This window comes from Dermacentor silvarum, chromosome 1, assembly GCF_013339745.2.
Source record: "Dermacentor silvarum isolate Dsil-2018 chromosome 1, BIME_Dsil_1.4, whole genome shotgun sequence".
In the NCBI taxonomy this organism is placed as follows: Eukaryota; Metazoa; Arthropoda; class Arachnida; order Ixodida; family Ixodidae; genus Dermacentor; species Dermacentor silvarum.
The window spans coordinates 201,538,798-201,561,318 of record NC_051154.1 but is presented as its reverse complement, the minus strand read 5'-3'; the positions used below and the strand labels follow the sequence as shown (position 1 = coordinate 201,561,318).

The 22,521-nt window shown below is 45.6% G+C and overlaps 1 protein-coding gene across 1 annotated transcript in view; it reads right to left on the bottom strand.

Annotated features, from left to right (window-relative positions):
* Positions 1-22,521, bottom strand: part of LOC119436395 (choline O-acetyltransferase) — a 222,309-nt gene that overhangs the window by 35,722 nt on the left and 164,066 nt on the right. The window contains exons 4-6 of the mRNA XM_037703238.2: positions 15,103-15,221; positions 14,204-14,257; positions 11,507-11,692 (exon numbers count right to left, since the gene is read on the bottom strand). Of these exons, the coding sequence (XP_037559166.1) occupies positions 11,507-11,692; positions 14,204-14,257; positions 15,103-15,221 (359 nt within the window). The remainder of the gene's footprint in view (positions 1-11,506; positions 11,693-14,203; positions 14,258-15,102; positions 15,222-22,521) is intronic.

The following is a 22,521-nucleotide window of genomic DNA, read 5'->3' as shown; positions in this document are numbered from 1 at the left end:
TAGCGTTAGCTACACTGGCCTAGCCAAGCCCGTTTCGCGCGGCACATCAAGAGCCGTGCTGCGCATGCGCAAGGATCAGTGATGTTCACAGCTTGCGCACCGGAGACACCGGAGCCGGCACCTCTCGCGCACTCCGCCGCCGCCGCGCGCGAATCACCGCCGCCGGTCTGCGCATTCCAGAGGAGTGACGTCGTAGCCGTGGTAGACGCACTGGCGCCGGCGTGCGCTCGCTGTGGAGTCGCCGTCTGACACTGCGCTGGAGCCGCTGCGCTTCTGACTGGCGTTTGCCAGTGTGGTATAGTCATGGAGAAGGAGAGCGCAAATGCTGCTCAACAGCGCAGAAGAACGGAGAAGCTTGACTCATCGGATCCCGAAGTAGTTGCCTGGCAATTAGCGGTTGAGCGTAGGAGACAACCAGGAAAGCTAAGAATAATCAGCTGAACCTTTGCTAACGCTACGTATATCCTGGCATAGCCGAGCTAAGCCACTGCAACTTTTTTTTTAACCAGTACTATAAACGTGTCTCACTAATCTCGTCTGATGACTGGTGAACACTCATCACCACCTAGCGCCGCCAAACCAAAGCCTGCGTGCGGCCTCTGAAATGCATGGCGCGTCGGTGCGTGCGAACGCTGAGAAACGCGTCATGCGGCAGCCGGGCTCCTCTCTCCTGCTTCTTTCTAAACACGCTGCGCCATCTCGCGGCGCTACCGAGAAGTCCGCGCGTGGCCTCCGAGACAAGGAGCGTGGCGCGCCGGTACTTGGGAACGCTGAGAATTGTTCTCTCGCTTGCCGTACACACAGTGTCACATAAACAGTCACCTAAGTTGGCGAGAGGTTCATTGAAGTATAGCTGCCCATACCCAGTGCATTTGCGGCGCTGCCTGATAAAGCGTAATTTTGCGGAAACCGTGTGACGCGGGTTCGATTCCACCCAGCATCGGAGGAATTTAAAGCCTATTTTTTGTCTTTCTAGAGCGGCACACATCTGATGGCTCATACCCAGATTCGCAAAATAGCCAGCAAAGAGGTTCATTGAAGACCAGCAAGACCGACTGGCACATACCCAGTGCTCCAAGTCGGCGTCAAAGAGCTTCACTGAAGACCTGTACATACCCTGTCCCGCATCTACAGGGGACCATGTCGGCGGGAAAGAGGTTCGTTGAAGAGCGGCACGTATGCACACACTGCCACACACTCAGTAAGTCAAGTTGGTCTGACGGTTGGTTCCGAACCCTGTTCGCTCAGCATAGCCGCCCGATGCTCTAACCACTCGACCATGGACTACACAGTGACCAAGCTTGGCGGGAAAACGGCTAGATACAAACAAGATAGATAGGTAGATAGATAGATAGCCCCCGAAAAGTCCATGAAGTATCAGGATGCTTACACATTAATAATACTGCAGGTCAGGAGACCCAAGCATGTGGGAGTAAACATCAAAACAGAACGAGGGCGGAGTACTCGACGTACACAAAAAAAAAAAAAAAAAACATACAAGAGTGGGAGTACGTTCTTTCACCAAGCCACTCAACAAAGACAGAGAGATAGATAAAGAAAAACTGATGATATTAGGTTGACCGTAACTATTTGAAAATAACAAGTATACTAGCAACCAGTCTTAAAGGATGAACGAAGAAAACACATTTAAAGAAAATTACCAGATCTTGTAGAAGTATAAAAATTATACTAGCAAATAATAATAATAAAAAATAAATAAAAGAACGTTTTATAAGCTGCATTCTCTGCACACAGAGATTTCAATACATTAGGATTAGGCTAGAACAGACAAACTTCTTCTGCGCACACGCAGAATCATTGCCCCATAAACAAAATTGATATATGACAAAAAACATTTTCAGGCTCTTGTTACAATAATTACTGGTGTTCTTTGTCAAAGTAAGTGGCATCAATAGCCACTATAGCTTTAGGAAAATTATTCTGATCAAGAATATAGTCCATGGAAACAAGAACAGATTTGTTTATGCAGAAGTGGGTTGTACAGCATATTTATGTGTATGTCGTGTCTTTAGTGCAGTAATATGTTTGACGTATGAAGCAGTCATGTCTAGCTTTCCAGTCAAAATATTATGAAGAAATCCGATCAGACATGAGCTTACTAAGTTGTTCTAACCTTGGAATGTGATTATGCGCCATTGGTTTGGTAGAACAATTACGCCTTTATATATTTTCGAAAAGTAAATCTGAATTTCATGGTATCATTTCGAAGTAGTGTACATATTTTTTGTCTAGGAAATCAAAATTACCGAGGCATGTCCCAACTTAAATCCGGCGAAAGTGTTATATGCCAATAGTTATGCTTTCTTGGTGCTCTGCCTAATTTCCTTTTAAAAAAAGCTTCACGATTGCAAAGCAACAGACGTTATTATTGTGCATCGACCAGAGTAAGTTGCTAGTGAGAGCAACGCATTGTACTCACTTACCTTGACGATTTTTAATTTATAAGTTTATGGCTCAAAACAGGTCAGTTGCTTTTTACTTGCGATTCCAAAATGTACGGTTTTCTTAACATTAATTTCCATGTCCCAATCGATTAAAGCGTTAACTAGGAATCTGTAGAAATTTGTGATTTTCATCTCCACAGCAACACACGCTTGTATATAGTATACTATCATCTGCAAAAAGTTGAATGGACATCGCATCACACACCACTGCTGCTAAATCATAATACATAATCAAATATATGGCCGTTATATGAGTGAACATATGCTAAAATAAATATACACTCGTGTATAAGCGACGGTATAAAGCCCTGCGCGGAAAACAAAAGCACTGTTTTATGCAGGCTAACAGAATCTCGTAAAAGTAGGGGCAGAAGTAAACAATCCAAGTAGCACGAACGTGGCGCCTAGACTTGGGCGGGTGCGCACATCCCAAGAGGCACATGAACGAGCCGTGACCTCGCGGCAAATAACTCCAGGGAACGAGGCGATAAAGAGGCAATAGTGTGCATTGCAGAGCAGAAAGGCGCGTTAGAAGAATGCAGGCCATGCTCGAGCAGTGTACTACTTTTTCGTTGGCCGCTGCGTGAGATGCTATGCGTAAAAAGACCAGAGCACACACCATTAGGCACGCCTAATAGATTCACTAATTGAACTCTTGTAGCGGATGAGAACTTGCAGCATTGCTGATTTTTTTTGCCGCGAATTACTTCAGCAAAAAAAAAAAAAAAAAACGATATTTAAGTATGCCGCATCTCTTCTTTTTTTGTTTGTTTGCGATGTTATATATGCACATTCAAGTAAAAGAATACAGTTCGTCCGAACACTGTTCTGCCTACAGTTCTATTTATTCGTGGAGAAGCAAAATTCCGCTCAGACGAAGTGAGTAAAAGACTACCATTGTTACCATTGTCATTACACTTGCGTTTCGCGATGCATTCTGCAAAATGTATGATTGGAAGCTAGTGAAGAAGTGCGAACAGCAAAGTTTTTTATTCTCACGGTGTTGTGTCCGTTTCTTATATAATTTTTAAGATGGAATGATTGATATGGAAGGTATAGCTGCAAGAGATCTTCTGCTTAGCATTGGTGGGCATGTATGACGCATGTCCCGGACTGGTTTCGCTACTTCGTACTCACTCATTCTCCGGCCTTTCATGACTATTAATAGCACCGTTTAGTGACATCGAAGAAACTGTGCACCAGACGCGTTGGCTTAGTGGCTGCGGCATTCTGTTGCTGAGCATGTGGTCCCAGGTTTGATTTTATCTATGCCGCTGCAACCGTTTTCCGTTGGGTGGCGGAATGCAGAAGCGCTCGTGCTTTGAGTGTACGTCAAAGAACCTGGCGCAGTCGAAATTAATCGGTATCCCCTCCCTAAGGCGTCTCTGATAACCCCTGAATTGCTTTAAAACCTCATGAGTTTTCATGGCGTCGAACATTTTTGATATCGATTTCGGTAACTTGGTGTGAATGAGCTTTTTCACAGTAATTAAGTTTGCGCTCGTTGTCCTAGAAAGCATCTGAAGTGGTTCCTTCTTTACCACGTCTGAGTGTTTTAATACGCCAAATGCCCGGTGGCAGTAATCTCACACGGCACACAATCTAAAAAACGGTCGTGCCATTTGAGGTTTATCTTGTTTCCTTGTTCCCAAATAATAATGGCCATCTATCTTGCGGGGATTTCGTTTGTTTAACACAGCGTGCCCGGTATACTTCAAGTTCGCGAACGGCATGCACATATCTGCAGACGACGATTGTTGTTTAGAGACAAAGTACGCACCAAAGAATTTAAACTTTTTTTTTTTGAGTTTGCACTGACACGCCTACACACCTGAAATTGTGATTTAAAAGCTAAGGTGGAACAAAGGTGGATTTATTAAAGCAGAGGGTGTTTCAGTGCCCAATTATAATTTGTTTCTTGGCATTCACATGCGATGCCCGATTGCTAAAATATACTAGCTAAGTGGTAAAGACTTGCTGTTGCCGGAAACTGGGCCCAATTTACAAAGCTTTTTGTTCCTAAAGCGCTGTTTGCCCATTGGTCGGTCGCCTTACGAAGAGTCCTAGCGTTGGAACTTCTCAGTGAATGCGGGCCCGGGGGTTGTTTCGGACATTTTTGCCGAGACTGAAGACCGTATTCAACACGGCTATCGGGAAGCAACAAGAGCGCCCACAAATTGCTGGCCCGGTGCTTTTATACCCTAGCTGTTAAGGCGGAGCATGTACCGTTAGAAAGCGCAAACGACACGTACTGTGATTACCGTCGTTATGACGCGTGAGCCTTGTGATATATGAGGCAGTCTGTAAGAGCGCGAGCCAAAAAATTCTTGCCCTCGAAGTCTCGTACTTTTTATTAGTGTGATGTGGGCAAAACTAACGTGCGATCACTTCGTAGCTGCTAAGTCGATAAATATTCTTAGGTACTACTCAGAGCTTGAAATAGAAATGGGGGGGGGGGGGGGGGGGTGATGTGTTCAATTATTTCAGGGCTCCTCGTTACTCTGGCTGGTTACAGGAATCTGCGCTCGTGCAGAACTAACAACAATTGTAGGGTTTAGCGTCCCAAAACTGCGCAGGAGGTTAAGAGGGATGCCGTATATAGTCGAGGGCTCGGGATTAATTTTGACCACCTGGCGTCCTTTAGCGAGCACGCGGCCATTTTTCAATGTCGCCCCCATCGAAAGGCAGCCGCCGGCCGGGCATCGGATCACATCTACCTTGTGCTCAGTAGCAGCAGCCACTGAGCCACCGCGGCGGGTGCACGGGTAAAATGGAAACGGTTTTATGTCAACATCTTTCCTACGTCAATTCAATAAAAAGCTGCAAAACGACGACACTCGCGGCGGTAGAGTACCTCTTTTAGCAAATTATTTTGTCTGCCTCTTCCGTAAGCCGGCACATTTATGAATTCGTATGTTCCAGGTTTGCCTTAGAGTCCACGGCTATGAAAACAATTCTAAAGCTCCGCCTTGCGCACGGCTTGCCACGGCGTGACGTAACTCTCGTATTTTCGTCTAAGGCTTCCAGTAGCATTCCCAAATACGTACTCCTTCCTCATCGGAATGACCATGCAGTCCAGAATGTGTAGTCTGTGGGTGCAAACAAACAATTGCACACCTTCTTTGTGAATGTTCTCGATTCAAAGCACAAGGAACAGGGGCTCTGAGCCGCGCTCGACAGACTTGACAACAGTCTCCTGACAGGAAGTACAATCCTTTGCCCTGATCCCAGCCAACGCCATTTCGATTTGTTTTAAAAGCACTGGTGATTCTTAAAAGCATTTGGACTGTATGAAATGCTATAATTGTTGTCAGGCGCCTTCATCGTGGTTGTGCGGAAACATTCCTTTCATATCATCAAACATTTTTGTCCTCATCTATTCTGCCCTTTCCCCTTCTGCCCAGTGTAGAGTAGCGAACTCTGGTTAACCTCGCTGCCTTTAATCTCTTATTTCTCTCTTCTCTTACGATCAAGGTCTCGTTTATTAAATAGAGGAATAGTTTAGCCAGTCAGATTGGATAAGGGCGAAGTTTTCATCCAGACTGCACCCGAGTCGTGAGTCCAAACGAACTTGTTGTTGGACAAGTTGTTGTTATTGTACTATACATCTTTAGAACGGTGTAAAAAAAGAACAGACACCACACAATGAACAGAGCTTGTGTGTGCCGCGTTCTCTGTGTGGTGTCTGCTTTCGTAAGAATGCGAGTCCTTTAAAAACCCCGACTATTACGAACTGAATGAACAAGCGTGGTGTGAGCGCGCACAAACACGAAGAGATCACACTGAATGACAGCAGACAACGACTGTCAAAACGCTGGCAGCAAGCATACGCCGCAGCGGGCGAAGGTACGTGCGGTCTATCGCTTGAACGGAAACTGAGCGGCGAATGCACTTAAAGGTCAGAGCCGTGTGGAGATAAGAGACAGTGCGAGCGAGCGACGAGCGCGGTTGTTGGCAGAGAAGTGCCCCCCCCCCCCTTCCCCTTGCTCCCTCCGGCGCTGGCTTCCTGCTTCCTTGCTTGCGCGTGGGAGATTGAGTGCGTTCGCTCTCCGTGATAGCGCGCGTCTCCGCACGCTTCCTCTCGGGCATACGGCGCGCGGCGAAGATTTTATCTATAGGGAACCTCACGGCGACGGCGACGGCGATGACGACGCCGACGGCAGAAATCCGGTTCAAGTGTCCATATAATTGCTATCGCAATAAAACACACCATTGTCTGATGCCTTTCTAGAACGTTCACTCATGGCGCCAACGAGAGCACTCGATCTGTTTTCTTCGACGCCCGTTAGATGGAGCGCAGTACCCGAGGTCCGTTGAGCCGAGTTGCGCAGTACCACGGCCTAACGCCAGGGGGCCTGTGCAGGATACCGCGGAGGTGGATCGCCCAGCCGCGAATATTAGAACAGTTCATCATTTTCCAGTGAAAGCGGCAGATGTTTATTAAACGACGGGACGACGTGGTTTGACGAAAAAGAACGAAACTTATAATCTCACCAGATGGCTCTGGAGGAAGCTAGGACTACACTCAAAGAAACATTTACACCCTTTGGGGATTATCTTATTGCCCACCAATAACCGTCATCATTATTCTGTGAATTTTCTTTTTTTAACTCTTGTGGCTCGCTACATTTATTTCAGGAAAGCTATGTCACGGTATGTCACACTGACACGCGCATGCCGTTGGTGACCTGAAAGCACCGAGAGCTCATCGTTAAAGAAAGGAAATACGCGCAAGTCAGATTAAGATTACTGTTGGGGGACAATACTAGCTTCAAAGGCTGTAAATTTTGGAATAGTGTTTGCCTGAGCTCGTTGGTTGCACATAGCACAAATGGTTTCCAACAGAACGTATGGACACGGACAGAAAGGGAAGACGACACACGCTGGTCAGAATAGTGTTTGCCTGAGCTCGTTGGTTGCACACAGCACAAATGGTTTCCAACAGAACGTATGGACACGGACAGAAAGGGAAGACGACACTACGCTTGGTCAGAATAGTGTTTGCCTGAGCTCGTTGGTTGCACATAGCACAAATGGTTTCCAACAGAACGTATGGACCCGGACAGAAAGGGACGACGACAAACGCTGGTGTGTCGTCGTCCCTTTCTGTCCGTGTCCATACGTTCTGTTGTAAACCATTTGTGCTATGTAAATTTTGTTAGAGTGGTAAAATCAAGTTGAATATTTTCATCAAGTGTGTCCAGTAGCCGAGATGTCTATGTGTCGAGGCGCACGTAGATGCGGGAGCGATAGCACTGTGCGCCCATCAGTGTTCACTTTTTGTTGCCCTAAGGCCACGGCAGTCGGGAAGTGCTAGAAAATGGAACTGTTCGGTAGGAATGTACGCAAATGCATTCGCTTTGTGGGGTAAGGCATAGAGGAAAGTGGGAGAACGAGCTCGCACAGCGGCGCATCGTTGAAAAACAAGATAAAATAACATATTGCGAAGCGTTTTTTATAGGACAACATAATACAAAAATAGCGATAGCTTTCCCGATCGTATGCATTTTCGCTCTGACTTATTAGTTTTACCTCTAAGTCATACGTGCGAACCGGCTAATGCTGTTTCGAGTGTCACTAAATGCTTACATTTAAGCGGCACTTTGTAATTTTTCAAAGAGGTTAAAAGCTTCCAATGAGGTGTATTGTGCGGTGCAGGTTGTAATTCAAAAATGTAAACATGACTGATTCGTGGCAAGCGTTATCTTTGAGCAATTAGCTCGACCGGGCCTCGATGACGTCTATTATTCATTGTGAACGTTTAACAGCACGAACAGACGTAGGACAAGACGCGAAGACGACGCTACTTATTCGCAATTTCATTGATATTTTTTAAGCAATCTCTGTGCTCGAGCAAGTGTGCAAACGGACATTCTTGCGTAAATCACGGCGACAGAAACTGCATCTCTATAACGCTTGTGTCATCTTAATCTTTTCTCGTTCTTTGTCTTGCTGAGCTGAGACTTGATTGTATTATATGAATGTCCCTAAGCAGGATGTAGGCAAGCTGCATGTACTTCTTTAGCATGCACGGCCACATTGAGAGCCGAAAGCGCTGATAATAACTATCACTGCAGAAAGAGAGAAACGAAAGGAAGGAGAAGGGCAGTGAGGCTAGCTAGAACAGAAAATACAATTAGCTACCCTACACTGGGAGACAGGGAATGGGGAGGTGTTGTTATTAAGGATTATGGAACTGGCTTCGTCGGCCTCTGCTGCGAAGGCGTTGCATATTTGGGTACCACTAGCCCAGCGTTGCTAGCGCTGCAGGCGCCCCACTATGTCCTAAGCAAGACTTAAGCATGCAATAACGAGAGGAGAGCAATAGCGGGGTGGTGGGGGGTGGAGCGAGTATGTGCATCAGAGAGGGACGTCGCAGTGTACCTTGAAAAATTTTGGAGCACGCTTGTCACTCAAACTATCACCGCTGTCCTATACTACCCTGATACCACGATGCAATAGCTGCATCTGCCGCAGCTGTGGCCTAGTGGCAGAGCGCCCGCCTCGGCTGCGGGAGGTTGTATGTTCGATTGCCGCCGCCGCTGCGTACCCACTGGTTCAAATGGGCACAAGCTTGGCGCGGCCTGGCGTTCGGCTTTCTCAGGGGTGATACGCTTGGGAAAGGAGCCTGCGCCCGAAATTCCCGCCAAAACCCTCGTGAGCACTCAAAAAAAAAAAAAAAAAAAAGTGATGTTTGGGCTGCTCTCATGGCGGCCATTTCCCATGTGGCGTCCCAAGCACGTATTGAGGTGGGGACGCCTTCGGGTTGAGGACAAACACCCCTTCCCAAGCTTTGAGGTGCCGTAAGGGCCAAACACCAGGCCGGGAGCTCGCTTGTACCTATTTTACCGGCAGGTACCCGGTGGCAGCACTTGCCTCCCACAGCCGCGGCGGATGCTCGTCAACAAGGCCCTCTGTGGTTGGACAGTGTATTTACAAAGGCACAAAAAAAAAACAAAGACACACTATACCATTAACCTGTCAAAGATTCAATTATTGCACCTTACATTGTTTCACGACAAAGAAATACAAAGTGCATGGCAGACACATTAAATATTGTGGAACAGATAAACCAAATTTAGGATCTACTGATTTCTATTTACATTTTGGGTGAGGGTGCTTGTAATTATATTTTCTTTTTGACATTTATTAAAAGTATACCGCCACTTGTGCGATTACTGTCGCGCATAAGCGTAACCAATTAAAAGCTGCGGCGTATAGTATGCGTATAGTAGGTGTGTTTTGGGTTGTACTCTCATGGTAGTTGAATTGAATGTGTGTTTTTTAAGTTGTATGCCGATAGTAGATGTATTGCTGCCGTATGAGGGCATCCAGGCACATTCAAGCTGTTTGCCACAGCTTTTCACCCGAAGGATCCTTAACCAGAGAGAGAGAGAGAAGCAAGAAAAGGCAAGGAGATTAGCCAGAGTCTGGTTTGCTACCTTGCACTGGAGGAAAAGATAAAGAGATAAAAATAGAGAAAAAAGGTAAAACGAGAGAGAGAGAGAGAGAGAGAGAGAGAGAGCACTACTTGCGCGCGCACTTGAAGGTGCACACAAAGTTCATTACCAGTCGCAGAGACGTGTCGAGTTCAAGTATTTTAACAGCGCCCTCGTTCCTTTCTGCGCCAGGGACGAGCATGGACATGGCCCAAGAAGGCTGGCTTCTGAAAACCGTTCTGAGGCCAGCCGGCTTCCGGAGCTGTCCGGAGAGGGTGGCGTTGCAGGTCATAACGGGAACAAAATCAGAAGACGGGTTCACTAGTTATTGGGAAATAAATTATTCTGTATTCTGCATACGCTGCCCTCCGTACAGCGAAGACGGCTGCTGCAGTGTGTGACAGACCGCGCAAGGTGAGAAGGCGCATCTTCGTTTTGCAGCTTGATGATTGCTGAGCGTATGCCCCCTGTTTATTCATTTGAAGATGGCGTCGCTGAAACGTCTGACATATCCCTCGTGGTGCTCAATTAACGCGAAAGGTAATATTGGGTAGCAGAAGCGAAAGCGTTTAGGTCTAGCTATGCTGGAGAAAGTTGAAGCCCCAATTCTCATTTAACAGCCATTCTGTTCCTTGATATCGATTTGGTCTTAATCGATGCCAACCAAGGACCTTCATGCACAAAGGTAAGGTGTCCCAAATACCTTACCAGGCGCCTCATTCGCTGTCTCGATAGACGATACTGGTTAATGGTGCGCCTCTAAAACGATTCTCTCGGGTCCTAACGCTCTCGAAAACCCCGGTGTTTCAGGACCATAATCTGAGAAACACTCAGTAGACGAAAATCGTTCGAACGGAACTGAACTTAACGTAACAACCACGTCCATTTTTGGTGGATTTCTATTTTGCGAATGCGCACAAAGTGCCCTTAATCGAACCAGACCTCTCAATAAACGGGACTCAACGACATACAGGTGGCGTGTGCAGGATTGTTTGTATTAACCACTTCCTAATGTGCGTTTATTTTTTATTTTTTTTCTCGGCAGTCCGCGCTCGAGCAGCTTTTGGCGTGGTTCGTTTACTCCATTTGAGCAACGTCTGGCTGGGTTTAACATTTCCGATAGTGGAACAACCGCGCCCGAACCAAGCGCTTTCATTGAAGATATATTTGCTAATGAATAGGTCATAGGCATTTCTGAGAGAGGTTGTTCTACCGGAACGACGCTAGAATAAAGAGTGTGAAACGCTGAAGAGTAGCCTCTTCGTGAGTTTCCACGAGAGAGAGAGAGAGAGAGAGAGAGAGAGAGAGAAACTGCGGCATAGAGCGGGTACTTGGAGGAGAGCGGCTAAAGCAAACGATGAAAATATTTAAAGTGAGTGTGTTTTACAGCTGAAAAACGTTTTAATGTAAAAAAAAAATGCATGATATGTTTGTGTGTCATTCATTTACCAGGTCGTAAGTCAGATTTGCTATTTCAGTTGTCTTTCTTAATACGTGTGGCACACCTTATCTCTCTTTGTGTCACCTGTACATAAGGCATAAACTACGCAATACAGTCACAGCGCAGACAAGGACGCGAGCAGGGCAACCTTAGGGCATTACGAGGACGGCACCTGGTCTCGGCAGACGACGATGACGTGATCCTGGTGCTGCGATGCGGTGTCGAGTAGTAGGTCGTCTTTCGTTGGGCCAGGCCTCCTGTAGGCCGGGAAGAAATGCTTGTAGGTCTGCATGCAGAGGGGTTGCCGAGTGCCACCCCGGCCTTGCACGTCTGGAGTCAGGGTGCCGCTGTGAAGAGATTGGCAGTGCACGTGTAAACCGAAGAGGATCATTGAAGAGCCCTGCACGCCACTATGTAGGTGTAGCTACGCAACGCAGCTGCACCTGTATTGACGTCAACGCCTCTTAGCGCAAGGCCTAGAACTTCGCATCCGTGAAGAAACGGTATACAGTGGGCCGATGCTTTCATTGCGAAGTGCGCAGTGGTGAAAACACGAAATGAGTGAGCTTGCATGTCGATGCTTTTCCCTGCTCCTTGCCAACCTCTTTGAATAAGTGACCTCTAAACCCATTAGTGTGACGTCACGGCCCCTGAGCTTCGAGGCCTAGTGAGGCATGGGCGGAACGCTTCACATGAAGCGCAAAAAGTATTTTGACTGTCCGCGGATGTAGTCACTCTTATATGCAAGACCAATTCCTTGAAACGCTCGCTAATATGTTCAGTTGGGCTATTTGGCCCCGGATAACAGTCACAGCGCAAACAAGGACGCGAGCACAAATAAAGGTGACAAAACACGGCGCCTTGTTGCGTCTGCTTTCGTGACCTCACGGGTGTTCGTGATGTACAGCTATGTTTTTATGTTGATACTCATCTAGTATCATTTGTACCAGATTTAAAAAAAAAGGTCAGTTTGACTTTTAAGGGACTGTAGCGCACGTTAGACGTGTAAACTGCTGGTATTATTTTTTAGCACACGCTTCACGGTGCCTGATTCGCGATCCTCCTTTTTTTGCAGCTTTCTGAAAGCCCTGCAGCCTTGAGGGCCCCCATTTGAGTCCGTGGGATATTCACGGTGCAAATTTACTGCTCGTGATGCCCCGTGCACAGGACAGCGTATAGTTGGCGGCAGCAAGAAAGCCCATAATAAGGTGATAATACGGCTGAGATCAAGCGAGCCTTTGGGTGCTTACCACATGTTTTGCTACTGCAATCTAGGGTATGTTCAACAAGGTAAGGTGGAAAGCTAAGCATGTTGGTATGAATCCATTGGTACATGACCGTGCGACAGACAAACCACAAAGAAAAGGCATGTTATAGCTAAATACTATTATAGCTGTATTTTCATTTTCTTTCTCCTTTCTTTTTTTTTCTTCTTTTTGCTGCATAGGGGAGCCTATTAGGACTTCTCGAACACTTTTGTCCACTTAGTGGTGACAGATGGGTATACTTATGAGATAATAAAATACTAGTTGCCACCGCCTTCAGTCAAATATGTTTGTCCAATGAAGTCGATGCAGCTGCGTCGTTTTAGTTGAGCGTTACGCAAAAAAAAAAAAAAAAAAAAAAACAAGTAGGTTCCTATCGAGCATAGCGTAGAACATATGCAGGGGGCATTTGCGAGTGAGGTTTGTCTCGACGACACGTACAGTCGGCCGCAAATGTTTACACGACAACGACAAATGCCGGAATTGCCGCGCGACTGGCCGCTCGAGGCACTTTGCGTGTAATCGCGGGCTTCTTTCACGCTCGGAAAAACACTTTTATGAAGCAGGTATTTGGCAACAGAGAACTGTATCGGGAGTTTTTCATGTTGTTCTGCAATTTTCTCATTGACGCTCTTAATCTAATTATAATATTTGAGAAGTTGAATAATTAATGAAGACTAATTATTTAATTAGCCGGAATGCAAAAGATACTCTGAGTATTTCCAAGCGACGGCAAACATCACTTTGATGCTGCCTAGCTACATGGCATTTGCATATATTTAAATTTAGTGCATGATAGTTGGGACACCCTGTATACGCACTACTCAGCCAGCAGGCAATCACAAATTATTTTTCTCACGCGCGCACTTCATCGCGAAAGGTTACTCCATGGACTCCAGGCTTAAGACGCGTTTGCGGTTTCAATGCCGATCGCGATATCGTCCTGCGCATGCGTGGTTGCACTAGTGTCTATATCGTTAACGACACGGAAATAAATGGGACTTTTTCGTTGGCTGGGGTCAATGCGCAAGCTTCGAGACTTTCGATATTTTTTTGGGGTAAACGCCCCACATCACGTGAGTCGATGACTTGTTAAAGAGGGCTTCGTCATCGCGTAAGGGACACTTGAGTGAGCATGCGCACAAAAGGATAGACGACGTGGTGTGAACAACGCAGTTCACGCTAAGGGCCAATACAACCGGCATCTGATAGAATTTTTTTGTTCAAGATTTACAAAGACACATTGCAAAAGTGTTGCCAACGTCACTTTTTCAGCAATCACCTCGGATATCCACCGTATGTATTTGAAAATATTCTGTGAGGAACACTGGCATACGCTTTTAATTCTCCGTAAATAGTGATTCTGTGAACGCATAACGAAGCGACATTTACACCATCAATACTTGTAACCAGGCTTTCAGCAAAGGAGCTATTGTAATGATGCTTATTTATTTTGATACCACACTTCAATATAACCGCTTTGCACGAGTGGATGCCACTAGAAATGTTAAAAAGCTTGGGCTAACTCCAAGAGAATTACTACATCTAAAGGTTCGAGACATCCCACGTTTCTTGTCAAAATATCTCACCTACCTGTCAATTTTTTTCTTAAACAGCACCGCGCATTCGATGAATCGGGCCGCGAACCTGCAAAAAACAATGTGCAGACATTAAAGAGGTCTGAAAGAAAAGCCAAAACAAAGCTCTTGTCAGAGAAAATGCGGCTCTCCGCTTTGTGTGAATTCGTGGTGCTGCTATATTAGTCTTTGGCCCGCGCTTATGCCGTCATATCCGCATTTATGTTTTTTTCTTTCTTTTTTATGGGAGGCGGCACCGCATACAGGAATCAGTATCACTTCCGTATCAATAAAATGAAGCTGCGAAATGGATTTCAGCATTTTCAGTTATACTGTGCTGTTCATGCGGCGTTTTTGGCCGTATCTTCATTTTTTGTACATATGAGTACAACTGTCAACAGTGTGAGAGGTCAGCTATCTGCAGGGTCACTATTTTGTTCGCTTGCTGCGCTCCATATAGTTTGCTAACAGGGCTCCAACTTTATCCAGAGCATTACAACTTGTACTACATAAAAGTTTGATGGGTGTAGGCTGGTGCTTGCTCTTCATTTCGTGCTACTTTATTTTGTACACCATGTAACACGTAATCGCCACGGTAGCCTAGTGGCTATGCCGTTGCGCTGCTGAACTCGAGGTCGCAGGTTCGATCCCGGCCGTGGCGGCCGCATTCCGATACAGGCGGAATGCAAAAACGCTCGTGTACCATGCATCTGGTGGACAATAAAGATCCCCAGGTGATGAAAGTTAATTCGAAGCTCCCCGCTACAGCGTGCGTCATAATCAGATGGTATTTTTTTGCACGTAAACTCCAGAATTTATTAATTTAAGGTAGCACGTCATTGCAAGAAGACTGACCGATGTCACCAATGTCAGTCAGTCAAGTCAATCAATCAATCAATCAACACAGCCGATTACCTGGCCTGGTCCGCGGAAGTGGCGAAGCACTGCTTTGGGAGGAGGTAGAAAGGCGACGAGTTTACAGGAAGTGGCTGACTGTTGTTCAGGTACATGTCGTCCAGCCACAGCTCGGTCACCTGCATCAGAAAGGTGTAACTTGGGATTAGGTGTGACGTTGGACGTGGATGCGCTACACGTTCTCACCGTGCACGGGACGCCGTGCACTTTGGTGTGGCTGAATCGAAAGCATTCTAGCAGCTATGCTCGGCCCACAGCACAGTATTACAGTCGTTGTGTAGTAAAACGGCTGATACACAGAAAACAAACAATCATGCATATAGGCATGTTGAGCATTCTATTAGTGCACTAACACACGCGTCAGCGAACTAACCGCTCATTTCTCTTCTTTCCTTACCTCCTCTCTCTCCCTGTCATCTTTGTGTTCCCTCTTCCCATTCCCTCGGTGTAGGGTAGCCAACCGGACGTTATCCTGGTTAACCTCCCTGCCTTCTGCCTTTCTCTTATTTCCTCCCTTTTTTCCTATGAGCGCAAAAGCTTGGGCGCGGGTCACAGCGTGTAACTGCAATGAAACAGTCGCAGTGACGCCCATGGATGAAAAGTATAATGGTATGCATGGGAGTGGCGGTTTCGTTTGAAAGGGTAAGCTTGACAGCGATAGCAAAGCATAAGAGAAATACACGAAGTAAGGTCCATAGTTTCATCGGCCGTATAAGTTGCAGTAAACACTCGCTTACTATTTAAATTAACAAGCATGGTGTGTGCAAACATGTACGGATCCCACTCGATGACCACGAACGCTCGCTGTCACAACGCTGGTGTGATGAAGAGCACCGACAGCAGGGTGTGAACACTTCGTGCTACCTCTTGCTTCACCGCGTCTCGGAAACTTGAGATTACGTGACCTCAAATACTAGGCCTGTGGTAAAACAGCGCATATAAAGCCACCAGCCATCTCTGCTCGTCCTCAACTTTTCACCCGCCGAAGATTACCTCCAATATACGGCGCATGGGCCGCCTATGTCCTCAGCCGCGCAGATAGCCCCGCGCAGCCACTTCCGGGGTCCGATATTGGACGTGACCTCCAACATTGAGCGCTCGAGAAGACTGAGCGCATCAACCCACCATCATTCTCGACTCACCGTCGCACACTTTTTCTCGCAACCATAGCATACCGCTTGCGGGGTGCGATAAGACCTTATCGCACTTGGAATTTACACGGAACATCATGATGACGGACGCGGTGATGTCGACGGCAGAAGTTTGCCTGAAGTGTCCATATGATTGCTATTGCGATATAAAGTGACTTCGGGAGAGGATGGGTAAGAGAACGTGATGGAAAAAAACTTACGAATGAACTTGAGAATTTTTTAATAGAATAATGCTGTGTACCAAAAGACAGTCAAGCCTAAATGTTTCTATGAAGTGCACTGCAATACGCGGCGGCCAGAGGCTAACTATGAAGAAACACGCAAACTATTACTACAGTATTGCGCAGGGTTTGCAAAGCTCGTGAGCGCGTAAAAGGCTCGCTGATTCGTTGGTGCATTGGCTACGGTCTCGTTGGCTGTCGCAACACGTGACCACCGCCGCCTTTTACGCGCAAATGAATCGGTAAGTCCATCTGCTAAAAAGCTGGATAAAAAATAGCGGAATACAAATGCGTAGCGAAGTATGCATGCTTTTAATTAATGACACTTTACCAGGCTACTAGCTCTGGACAGCTCGCGACAAAAGGCCCACTGCGTATTTAGTGACTTAGTAGTCAGCAGTGCTGAGGAAGAATATGTATTTTCGGAAATTGCTATCCGTTAAACTACTCAATCTCTACAAATACACGGACCATGTTTCGTCCTGCTGTAAAATAAAACAACCATCTACCATTAGTTACTGTCTAAGGAGCTTCCTGTTTCCGCCCCCCATCCCCACAATCCACTTTAGCGGTTGAAGTGCGCACTACTTTCCTTATACTTTAGTTGTTGCAGAGAACGCTATTACGAAGTGGTTACAGAAGATGCTTAATGTTGGAGTTATACAACACGAGCATCAGTATAGTAATCACCTTGCCAAGTGCACCGTAGTAATGGCAACTTATATGACACTGATGAAGCGGGGATTTTGTAGCACATCGCTTAGGTCATGTTCTTCTTTCAGTTTTGAATAAAAGTCAAACTCCTTGCCTTACCATAACGAACGTTGGCGCACATAGGTTTCTCGTCTTAACACCCACAAAAAAACTACGGTCACAGCGCTAGCTCGGTCCCACCGAAGCCTTCTCCTCTTCTGCACGCTCCTCGCCTCTCGTCAGCCAATTATACAAATAAAATATCCTATAAACGAGGAGAGCGTTTGATTAGGCTGTGGAAACAACCTTGCGGGTCACCGCCAGTGCTCGCGTTGGCGGTTAGGTAAGTTTGACGTCAGGATATTGGAATAAAGTCAGAATGTAATAACTTTACGTTATAGCTCCCCAAGTAAAGTGGCGCTGTACACCGAAACTCGTATGTTTATCATCTATCTTACGAAAACAGCATTTTCTAGCTCTACCGTCTGGTGGAAGATTGACTAAATGGCAACGCAAGCAAAGATTGTGTGCCACTGGAACAGATATACTCTCAGCTTTCCGCATGATATGAATCTAATGCGTTCCCGCCAGAGCGACAGCAGTAGCATCAACTTGCTAAAATGAAAACAGTTTTCGTTCTGCTGCACGCACCTTTGTTTACGTTTCATCGATCTTCCTCCTTGCCAGTGCAACGCCATCGCTGCCACTCGACGTTACAGATCCGACGTGGCGGTGTTATTTTCAAGCTAAACACAAATATCGCACGTGCTATTTGCCGAGAGCTCTAATGCGACCAATTGAGACACAAGAAAACAGAACGAAACAGAAAAAGAATGCGGGTGGCACGAATTCATTTATTCATGGGTATACAAAGTATACAAGTATACACTGGCTGCACGTTGTGTACTCGTTACACTCGGTCGATGTGAACCCCGCTCCGAGAAAAGTTTCATTATATGTCTCTCTCGACAATATCTACAGAATTAGAACTCTGCTACACGACGGCAATATTGCTCAGGAAAAGTGAGGACGAATACTCATTAGCGCAAGCAAAAAGAAAGCTGCAATTAGTTTACTTGCATTTGCGTTTGTGTTAATGAAACTAACCCTGTAGTCACCGCGCTTGCTCGATGGCTGTGACGTTCTGCTGGTGACCGCCATGCCACAAGTGTTCGAATGCGGCTACAGTGTTGCAGCTGTGACAGTGTTGCGTGGGCGGTACGCGGGAACGTCCCACGAACTGGCATTTTAACGCGCCTTGACGAAACCCAGTCATTGCGACGTATTCTTTGCAACCGGTCCATCGAAATTGAACTTCCCCAGTCTTCCACTAACGAAGAACACAAAGCTCGACTCTTTCCGCCGAATAAAATTGTAGTATAGAGCACACCTATTTCATTACGCAACATAAAAATGATATGTTTTTTAGAGATCGGTCTTGTGCATTGTAGAACAGTTTGGAACGCACAGAAATGTTCATGAAATACGAATCGAATGATATCATTTCATATGCTATAAATTTCACATTCATAACTTTTCGTGATAATGCCACTCAACTTACCACGAGAAAATATTCCCACTTTTGTAGTGTAACTGATGTCAAAGCCTCATTGAAAGTGCCCGCACTCTAGAAGCGAAGGCTTATCACGCTACTCTCCCACTTCCACAGGCTTTATCACAATGATTCGTCGATCTCAGTATCCCATATCATACTAGCCCATCTCATTTTTTCACTCTTGGATCACACATTTAAAGTACAGCCCATGTTCGTGCGCCCCCTGACATGTTTCGTAATTCACCCCTATATCTTACTACTTAATGTTGGAACCGATTGCCGACATACGTTGTAACTGTGCGTGATCACGATTCAATTATTAACAAATTGAAGCACCTGTTCAATATAGAGTTAATTTTTTTGGTTACCTTTGTCGCACTCGTGCTGATTATTGTATTGTATTGTATATACGTCGCATTGTTTTGACTATTGTATCGTGTGTCATATTGTTTGAACTTATGACACACGTTCTTATTGCCCAAAATTACGCTGTGATCGTAACACCTCTAAATTGTGGTTTCTCTTATGTAATTCCCGCAAGGGTTCTTAGGGTATACGAAATAAATGAATAAATAAATAAATAAATAAATAAATAAATAAATAAATAAATAAATAAATAAATAAATAAAAGAAAAATGCAGTCAGTTCCACGAAGTGAAATCTGTCGAAACAGTGGAGCTGTGGCCATTCTGTTGCTGCGATTGTCGCGTGCGTTTCTTTTTTTTTTTTTTTTTTTTTTTTTGCTGTGGTAGTCTTCGTTTTAGACCGAAGGAATGACCACATCTCCGCTGTTGCGACAGATGGCGTTCCATCCCCTGCAACGCGCTAGGAACCGCGTCGCCCGTGGACGCCGACGCGTCCCATCCCCCGCAAGTAGCACCGTTCGGACCAGCCAAGCGGCCGCCAATGCACAGCTTCGCTGTGGTCGCCTCCTCCCCTCAGAGCGCGCCCACTCATTGGTCGCCTCCGCCACCAGCGCGCCTCTCCTCCTCTGCTGGTCACGTGACCTCTCCGGCTCTGCTCCTGCACGTTGGTGGCCGCTATCGCTGGCGCACGCTCGACTAAGAACAACTCCGCTGTCAATACATAAATAATATATAGAGGGTGTCTCACGTAACTTTAGGCAAACGTTAAGTATATGAAAATGCCATGTACCTGAACAAGAACGAGGTAATGTTGTTTGCCGTCGCTTGGAGATACTCAGATAATTTTTCGCATTCCGCCTAACTACATAATTAGTCTTAATTAATTAATCAACTTCTGAAATATTATAATTAGATTAAAAGTGTTAATCAGAAAATTATAGAGCAACGTGAAAAACTCCCGATACAGCTTTCTGTTGCTCAATACGTGCTACATAAAAGTATTTTTCCGAGCGTGAAAGAAGCCGCCGAATACATACGCAATATGCCTCGAGCGGGCCAGTCGCGCGGCAATTTTGCGTGTATTCAGCGGGCTTCATTCACGCTCGGAAAAACACTTCTGTGTAGCACGTATTGCGCAACAGAAAGCTGTATCACGAGTTTTTCATGTTGCTCTACAATTTTCTCATTAACACTTTTCATGTAAATATTATATTTGAGAAGTTGATTAATTAATGAAGGCATAACATAATCTGAGTTTCTCCAAGCGATGGAAAACAACATTACCTTGGTTCAGTCCAGCTACGTGGCATTTGCATATTTTTAAATCTTGGTGCATGATAGTTGATGATCATGATGGTGCATGATCCAGTATACACCCTGTATACTGGATGCTTCCCGTTGCCTTGACTCACTTTTCTTTGTTACAAATTCGCATAAGTAAATATTATTACGAAGGTATACCCTAAAGCGTGCTTTTCTGCTTGAATATCATTGCAGCGGAGAAGCCAACTTCCGCTTATGCTTACGTCTTGCATGCGTTTATGTCGGCTACGCGTCCACTCACGAGGGAGAGGCTATTAATGTGCATTGCAAGTTCTATATGCAGGCAACCGACGGCATGCATGCACATTTGTAGATGGTCACTACAGGCATTATACCACACAAGTGCGTTTGCGACTGAATCCTTGTGAAGGAACCAAATTGTCATTCACAGGAAAGTAACACAAAGCTACAAGGGAAACACCACACGGATTCCTCATAAAGAAAGCTTCGCAGTTGAAGAAAAAAAATTTCCTTGTACCGCAATTGAACCAAGCACCACCGCCTTTCCGAGGAAGTCGTTCCACCAAGTTAGCTGACCAGGATCTTATTAGGTAGCAAGGCGAAGGCGAATTAATCGAGAGCTGGAACTTAATGAAAAAAAAATAGGTTACAGTGAACTAGGATTATAATTCAATGTATGCAGGGGAAGAAAGAGGACGATGAAGACGATGGCGATGATAAGAGACAGTTGACGAAGTGCAAAGGCTTTTAGAGTCGTCCGTCTACACCAAACTCGAGCAGAAAGAGCATAACTGTTCGCAGCGCCAAGAGAGCAGTTAACCAGACGCCACCACGCGTGTGGCTACGTTCCAGGGCCACTATCACTGTTTCCGACCAGGTACGCTTGCGAAGGCGCACCAAGGAGGTTTACATTGACTGCTGCGGGCATGACGAGAGGTTTTTATGTTACGCATGCCCCGTATTTGGATAGAGAGATTGGACTTGGGCCCGAGCTGCGGGTTGCTCGCCAGAATGAGGCCCGTATATGTGCGTATGAAAAATGCGGGCAGCACCAAATGGGGCCTGCTTAGAAAATACAAAATCGAAGACTGCCATTTGTTGTTAGGACTTTCGTTCAAATGCTGTTGGCTGTTCATATCCAACTTATAAAAGGAGCGGTGCAGGTGAAAAAGCCTGTGCATTATTTCGGAAGAGAGAACCACCCGCATGGGTGGCAAGAAACCGTGCCGCACCCGGAGGCCATATGAGCCCTTATATTGCGACATCGTTTTGGATAACCAGTATGTCCACTTATGAACGCTATATATATATATATATATATATATATATATATATATATATATATATATATATATATATATATATATATATGTATAATGAAAGCATGTAGGAAAAAATAAAAAATAACAGGACTTTACTGCCGTTCCGGCCGGAGTCCAGCCTTCATCACGAGAGATGAGGGCCGGACGCCGGCCGGAATGTCAGTAAAGTCGTGTTATTTTTTTTCCTCAGTGCTTCTATTTTTGAACAATATATATATTGGCAAGCTCCGTGCAAGTTATTCTTAAAAATACCCTCACATTTCTGGTATGTATGTAAAGTTCCCTGTGGAAAAAAAAAATTGATAGTCGATGTTTCGTCTTGCCCTTCTGTGTATGTTCTCCTGTTTCGCGATTCAGCTAATAGTTTATCACGACTACGTAAAAACTGGCTTACATTCTTTTAATTTATGCGCTTGGTTAATAACGTTCTTAACTGCTTCAATTAATCCTACTTGAAGGCATGCCCATTGCGTATATTCTTGCGCTACGCGTTCTCTTTGTCGGACTGCATGTACCAAGCACAATCTTTTAAGAGTGGCATGTTTTGTCGGGTCGCGATTCTTGTGTCTCGGCAGCGCAGGCAAGCAATCTGTTGTCCGCCGTTAGTATGAACTGCGTAAAAAGGCTCCCTTAAATCTTAAAGATTAGCAATTCCACGTAAGAGGCTTTCCCATGGTATACCGTGCACGCCGGCGCCGCGGCCACTCAGACTGTTCGAACGTCAACACTGTCTCTTTCACATTAATTTAATTTTACGCTCTACAAAACCAATTGTGCGCTGGCTAAAGGTGTCTCTTCTTAATTCTTTATCCTCAAACGACCCACGTT